The sequence below is a fragment of the Aquarana catesbeiana genome, linkage group LG09 (genome assembly GCF_042186555.1).
Source record: "Aquarana catesbeiana isolate 2022-GZ linkage group LG09, ASM4218655v1, whole genome shotgun sequence".
In the NCBI taxonomy this organism is placed as follows: domain Eukaryota; kingdom Metazoa; phylum Chordata; class Amphibia; order Anura; family Ranidae; genus Aquarana; species Aquarana catesbeiana.
The window spans coordinates 232,705,732-232,712,915 of NC_133332.1; the positions used below are offsets into that span (position 1 = coordinate 232,705,732).

Below are 7,184 nucleotides of genomic sequence, written 5' to 3' on the forward strand. Positions count from 1 at the left end.
CTGGCATTTTTGGAAGGAGACCAGCAATGCCAACCATTGCAACAGGGAAACACACATTCTAGTATTATATTGTTTTTCCATCATAGGAATCATTTGTATAAACACCATTGAAATATATTATATATACATCATAGTAATATATCTATATCTATCATAGCAATCATCTGTATATACACCATAGCCATGGGACATGACATTTTGTGTCTTATTACAGGGACAGGTGATTAGTTTATGATCCCTAATGGTTGGGAAGTGATTGCACTGATACAAGGAAAGGAAAATCTGTCCAATCAAAGTTTACAAAGAAATGCCTGCTGAGCATTTAATATGGAGATTCCTGCTAACCTTGAGCAATCCATTATGTATGTGCATATATGCATCACCTATGTGATTAGCAGCCATGATGCCCACCGCAAGAGTTAAACCCCCACAACCACCATGCAGCAGGTACACTTATTTCTACCTTGATGACTTTTTTCATGGGTTAAATTCATTAGGAAATAAGATAGTTAATTCACCCTGGTGGGTGGGTGGTGGGGGTTATTTGATGCAGAGGAACCAATGAATGGTAGGATCAATTAACATAACCATTGATTGGGGGGTGGGGCTGGGATCTCCACTTCTAGAGTAAATAGGCCAATTTAATAGCTTTTCAGGTTGGAGGAGTCATCTTCATGGACATACTGGAAAGAGCAGTTGGAGTGTGAGGAAGCTGGTGCTAAGGTGCACTGGTGGCTTTTGGATAAGGACTAGCCTCTCCAGTGTTTTATTGAGCAATTGAAGTGGGACTTGAACCTTTTACTTTACTTGTAGACCAGAGAACTTTCAGAGCTTGAGGTCATGTACAGCCAACCGGCTTACCCTTCATTTACCCTGAACCACGGTATCATCCAAGATGGGTTTGGGGGCTACCATCACCCCTCTCAGGCCTTTTACTTCCCAGCTGTGAGGCCAGACAGTGGGGATCTGGGGGAGCACCAGGCTCAGGTCATGACTTGGAACCACGCTCCTCAGCCGGAGCACCCTGGTCACCTCAATCTTTGTACACCCCCAGGTCATCAGCTAAGAGAGGAGACCCCCTGTGTGGTGGAAAGCAGGAAGGTCAAGGAGGAGAGTGAGGATTCTAATGGATCAGTAGAGGAGAAGAGTCACTCAGTTCCTCAGTATTACACTCATGCTTGGACTCCAGCCTTCTGGCCAGGGAGCCCTAGTCTATCCAGCCAGACCCAGGAAAATGCCAGTGTCCCAGGCTCCAGCGTGTACCCAATGCTGCCACCCAACCAGAGCCCCAACACTCCGGAGACTGCGGCAGCTAATGTGGAGAGCAGCCGCTGCAGCAGCACCCCCACCCAAGAGGTGGCCAAAGAGAGCAACTCCCCTGCCAGCCAGACTGTGACCAGCCCAGTGGGCCAGGAAGAGATTCTGTCCGAAGATGGGGAGGACACGCTGGTAAGTGACTGTGTGCAACTTCTTGCCTTTGTTCCCAACTAGATTGCCAAATTCTATCATTTTAGTTGGCCTTGAAGGTCTTCCTAATCTTTATTAATTTCTTCTATCCAGATGCCTGCAAAAATCGGTAAGCATACTATCTTTAGTCTTTAGATTCAGTACTTTGCTTTGTTGGTCTAGAGCAAGTCTGTATATCAGAAAAGGCAGAATTCCTTATCTGCATACTTGTTACCTGGCTGTGAATTCAAGCATTGAAGAAAAAGGATCAACTAGACAGCCAGGCAACTAGCATTTTAAGAAGGCAGGATTGGCAATGTCAAACTCAACACTCTCTCTGGTTACAGAGATTTAGATTAGTAGATATGAGTCCCCTTATTTTGAATATCTAGAATCAAAATTGATAGCCTTGCAGCTTGCCAGCGTGTGTGTACTGTTTGGTTGCTAGTCTCTGTAGGCTTAAAAGCCTTCCCATTGTGGGGAAAAAATGGCTGGATATTTCTCCCAGATATGAGCAGCAGTAAAAGCCTAAAGTGTGTGTGTGTGTGTGTGTGTGTGTGTGTGTGTGTGTGTGTTCTTTTAACTATCACTTTCTTTTAGGAAATGCCCAGTGAGATGGAAATGGAGCAGTTTGCTAGGGATCTGAAGCAGAAGCGGGTGTCTTTGGGGTTTACACAAGCAGATGTTGGCTATGCCTTGGGAGTTTTATATGGTAAGCACTCCACTTTTTTTTTTTTTCCCTTGTTTATAAATTGCTTAGGTTTTTGCATCTCCTTAAATGTCCCATCATAAAGCCAACCCTACCTATGTGACCGTGCCCCCCAATGCTACATGTAGGTTTCTCAGTCTAGATATTGTGGCTCATGGAGTATAGTTACAGAAGTAGCTGGGCCCTTTCACACAGGCCGCCTGATTGAGTCCACATGAGAAACTGACAGGTGGGACCTGATCGAAAGGTCCATGCAGCACTATGGATTGGCGGATGAACACTGGACTTGTGTGTTTACAGCCCCCTATCTTCAGGTCTGGGAAAGCCTGCATCCTTCCCAGTTTTTTTTGCAGGTTGGATGGGTTGGAGCCTGATGTAAATGGACAGAGTCTGTTTACACCCATCTGCCCATAGAGTGGACGTGGCTCCATCGCATATGAATGTTGCTTCTATCTTGGTCCACTCTGATCAGCGGTGGATATGTCCAGATGCTGCTCCATATGAAAGGAGGTACTAAAATATATCGGGCCCTTTTATTTTAAGTGTTGGAGCATTCAGTTTTGTACTGTCTAGGCAGCCTATTAGGGGAAATGTTTACAATGTCTCTTGCATAGGGATGGAGGAAGTCTTAAATGGGTTGTGGTGGTTTCTCACTTCCTGTTGTCTTGGGAATGGAAAGTCCCAAAATGGACACAGATTACAATGAAGTTCTAACCCTTAAATAAGGGATGAATCTGCCCTTGTAGTTCTAGTTTTGACACCAGCAAAAGTAGTAGTATTTGTAGGAATTATAGTGATATAAATTTTTTTTTTTTTTTTTCCCCAGAAAAGATGTTTAGCCAAACAACGATCTGTAGGTTTGAGTCCCTCCAGCTAAGCTACAAAAATATGTGCCAGCTTAAACCCCTTCTGACTCGCTGGCTGAGAGAGGCGGAACGCAATGAAAACCTTCAAGAGGTAAGCTGGACTTGAAACCACTTAAGTTACAGAAACTGGTTTAAGCAGCCATACATTTTTTTTTTTTTTTTTTTTTTTTTTTTTTTTTATTTTTCTTTTTTTTCTTCACACTAGATGTGGTATGGCTTCCACGCCGCTTTGAGAATTGCAACCCATTCATACATGCCAATTGCGGAGTGCATCTTAACGACACCCCGAAATCGGTTTGCCAAACGGAGTGTGATTTACAGAATCAGCTTGTATGGGTGCGCACACCCATGCAAGCTGATTCTGGTGTGGACAAAAAGGGTCCTGCACGAGTTTAGTGTGATTTGAACCATACAAAATCGTGGATCAAATCGCATTTAATATGAACAGGAATGTGCTGCGATTCCTGCACCACATCAGTGTGAACCCAGGCTTTAGGTATATTTGCTCGTGAAAGGTGTTCAGTGAGCGACTATGGAGGCTGACTCCCTAGGCTGAGCCAGTGGCTTAACTGGCTGACTTCACAAGCTGCATGTCTGGTTCAGGGTTTTTAAGTCGCCAAATTTCAATGGTATTTCATACGGGTCCCTTTGTATTAAAATGGACTACTCAGTTTATGCTGTAAGTTAAGCCAAAACCTAAGCATACTGGCTACCTTCTTGGTGTTAAAGGTGGGTGGTGGGGATCTAACTAAAAGGTTTAAACTAGATGGAAAGAATTTGGGATTAGGGGTGTTTTTTTAACACTTCTGTAGTTATTTTGTTTGATTTTGGCAAAGGAATCCTTAGATTGGCAATTTTAGCATAATATTCAAGCAGGCTGGATTATTTGTCAGTCCATTGTATGCTTTGACTGGTGCCTCTGAAACAATACTTGACTATTTTGTTGTCCTTAGCTGGTCAATCAGGAACAGGTGCTGATTCAGTCCCGGAAGCGGAAACGAAGGACAAACATTGAGAACATTGCCAAAGACAACCTGGAGATTTATTTTATGAAGAACCCCAAACCAGGACCCCAGGAAATGGAGCAGATTGCCCGGCACCTGCATATGGCGAAGGATGTAAGCATCATTTTCTTAATGGGATGGTCAGTCCTGTAGTATTAGGCCTTACAGTGAGAGTTGGTATGTAGGCAGGTGCAGTTGGCTAGTCTGCCACTAGGTGGCCCTTGCCAGAATAGTGTCTGGTTACTACAGACAGTGTTATCAGTTGCTAAACCCCTTTAGCTAGGCGTCCTCCTGCAGTGATGTCATGGGTGAGAAAAAGCCAGGTTGGGAGGAGCCATATGGCAGATGGGGCATGGGAGCCAGGGTGAGTTGCAAGAGGCCTTTTGGGCCAGGCCAATAGTTCTGAGGCTATTCTCCTGGAGGGTCCCAGGAGGTGGTGAGTGCAGAGAACCCAGTCCTGTGAGTACTAATTACCCTGGGTAGAAGGAGACTATAGAGGGAGATGTCTGCTTAAAGTGCTGCATATGCTTTAACATGTGACTACTGCAGACTGTCCACTAAATGTGACTATGTATTGCCAAGAACTCTAGAATGTGACATTTCCTGACTTCCATCAGTAAAGTACAGCAACCTCAAGGTGTGGACATTTCTTCCTTGGGATGGAGTGGGATAAAATATGATGGAAGGTTTGGCCTCAGCAGGAGGGACAGTGTTCTAGCAAAAAACAGTGCTTTTGGCGACAACATTCATTCAACTGCAAACCCCCTCTTACAGGTGTTTGATCCTCGAAACTGTTGGCCATAGCTGACCTCACAAGGCCCCCAAGCTGGAAGAACTCCAGTGAACCAGTGAAGACCCAGACAAAGTGGTAGCTGGGCCCTCAAGGTTGATTGGGAGGGAGTCCAACATTCATTAAAAGGATCAAATGGGGTTTGTGTATAGGTGTTTGCCATTGTTGCCTAGACAGGAAGGCACAGATGGTAATAAAATTAAGTTGTATCCCTCCCCCTAGCTACTAAGTGTCCTGACTTCAGTACTTGAGTCACTGATCTGGTACAAGTAAAAAGTTGAGTAAATATATATATATATATATATATATATATATATATATATATATATATATATATATATATATATATATATATATATATATATATATATATATATATATATATATATATATATATACACTTGTCCCTCTACGTTGCTAGCAGTTTGGTGCTAGAAATGAGTGTACTATAAGTACTTGAAGTAGTATACTACTCCAACTAAAATGTACAAACTTTGCTGGGACTGAAACAATGATCATTAGGACTTTGATGGATGCCCCTGACAGCAGTGTGGCTGACAGCACTTTCATTTCACAGTCAGAATCCCATGTGGGTTGCTGTGTGCTGCCCCTTAGACCGCAGCCTTTGTCTCTATAATCTGGTTATGTTAGCATGGTTTCAGAACACTCTATGGTGTTTAGAAGACTAGTTTCAGTTTGGCAAGTGAAGCGGGTGCTACTTAACAGGCTATACCTACAGACTATTGTCTTCATGTTTTCTGATCTCTGTACCATCAGATCTTAAAATTTCTTTGTTCTCTAGGTGGTCCGTGTCTGGTTCTGTAATCGCCGTCAGAAGGATAAGCGTCAGATTATAAAGGAGCCTCATAATGAAGGTTATGACCCGCAACACATCGTCCCCCATGTTGGAGTTTTTTCTCATCAGGAGATGCCATCTCCAGGATATATGTCTGGGTCACCACCAATGTACAACCCTACTTTTAACCACAAAAACCTGTTCCAACAACCTGTGCCTCATGGAATGCAGCTTGGAAATCACATCTGCTAACTTTGAGTCTAAGACTTCTTTGACATGGGACTGCTGGCCTTCCCTGCTTGTACTAGGATTGTGTTCTGTGAAGACCTTTTGTTTTTATTTTAACTTAAATTTTTAGACACTTTTAATGCTTCGCAAGACTCTTAAGTGTCTCTAATTGTTACTCCCATGTCTGCCACTGTCTACCTCTGATCTACAAAGTGGATGTCTCCCCTTCCTCTAATTTTAGAGGTGTTAATTAGGGAGAGCTCAGGATCTTTGTAACCAAGAGAAACTGATAAATGCAATATTTTTAGTAAGGGGCTTACTGGGAGGGTTTTATTCTGGTGTTTGGTTTTTAACTTTTTGATTTTTAAAATGCCTTATGTCAACCAGCTTGCTATCAGGTGCCAACAAGGTTAGGATTGCAAGGACCTCCTAAAGTTTGGATTCCAGAGGCCTGACTCCCAGCTTGAGGCTTATGGGGGGAGTAGCTATAGATGACCATTTTTCAATTGGAGTGTTAAGGGGGGGGGGGGGACTGGGCAAACACTAGAATATGATGTCCCTCAATGTGCAAAATGGCCCACCTGAGGGAGATATAGGGAGTGTTTTTTTTTTTTTTTTTTTTTTTTTTTTTTTTTTGTTCAACGTTTTTTTAAGAAGTTTCCATTGCAGTCTACAAATGCTAGACTCCTGGCTGTTATGCTGGCCTACTTGTTTCATTACTTTGAGGGACTAGCCTAGAAAAAGTGCCTGACTTTAAGACTTTCTAGTTTTGCATGGAAATTCTGATCTAAACACCTGTTCTTGGGTTGGTGGCTCAATTGTGAAACTTGTTGGGTGGGCAGAACAACCAGGAAGCTAACATTTTACAGAGAAGTGGTAAACTATGGAGGTCGACAAAATTAACCTGGTAAAGGATGACTGTTAGTGTGGGGTCCCCCCCTTAAACTGGATGCATGCTTACATGAAACAAGAAGTCTGATAAACTGGTTAAATTGCATCTCGTGATTTGTATATTGTCACATCAGGTTTATTTATTTTTTTTTTTTTTTTTTTTTTTTTTTTTAAGTGTGCATTTCACCTCCCTTTCTGCAGAGTTTTCCCAAGCCGCTATGTATGTTTTTCTTGTACATATGTACACCTGTAAATATAGTCACTTGGATAAAGGAGATTTTAATGCTATGATTCTGAAGTTGTGTTTGTGTGTGTGGGGGGGCGGGGGGACTGGGTTCTCTCTACAAATGGGCTTGTAAAGGCTTTGTGGACGAAAGCTGTAATTATGGCTGTGCTGGATTAGAGTAGCCACTGTAACCCTAAAACATGACTCCAGTCAATCTTACCATGAAGA

General features: G+C 42.8%; 1 protein-coding gene across 1 annotated transcript; it reads left to right on the forward strand.

Moving 5' to 3' along the window:
* Positions 1-659: 659 nt before the first annotated feature.
* On the forward strand, positions 660-5,977 carry LOC141107288 (POU domain, class 5, transcription factor 1.1-like). The gene is made up of 5 exons (XM_073597980.1): positions 660-1,449; positions 2,047-2,158; positions 2,982-3,112; positions 3,975-4,139; positions 5,618-5,977. Exons 1-5 carry the CDS (start codon positions 841-843, stop codon positions 5,861-5,863), a joined length of 1,263 nt encoding a protein of 420 aa, XP_073454081.1. The 5' UTR covers positions 660-840; the 3' UTR covers positions 5,864-5,977.
* Positions 5,978-7,184: the final 1,207 nt, after the last annotated feature.

What these genes read in the sequence shown, in the direction of transcription:
- LOC141107288 (XM_073597980.1), top strand. Translation starts at nt 841, where the DNA reads ATGTACAGCCAACCGGCTTACCCTTCATTTACCCTGAACCACGGTATC. An exon ending in AAGATGGGGAGGACACGCTG is followed by an intron (nt 1,450 to 2,046) that starts GTAAGTGACTGT and finishes ACTTTCTTTTAG; the next exon opens with GAAATGCCCAGTGAGATGGA. An exon ending in ACCTGCATATGGCGAAGGAT is followed by an intron (nt 4,140 to 5,617) that starts GTAAGCATCATT and finishes TTTGTTCTCTAG; the next exon opens with GTGGTCCGTGTCTGGTTCTG.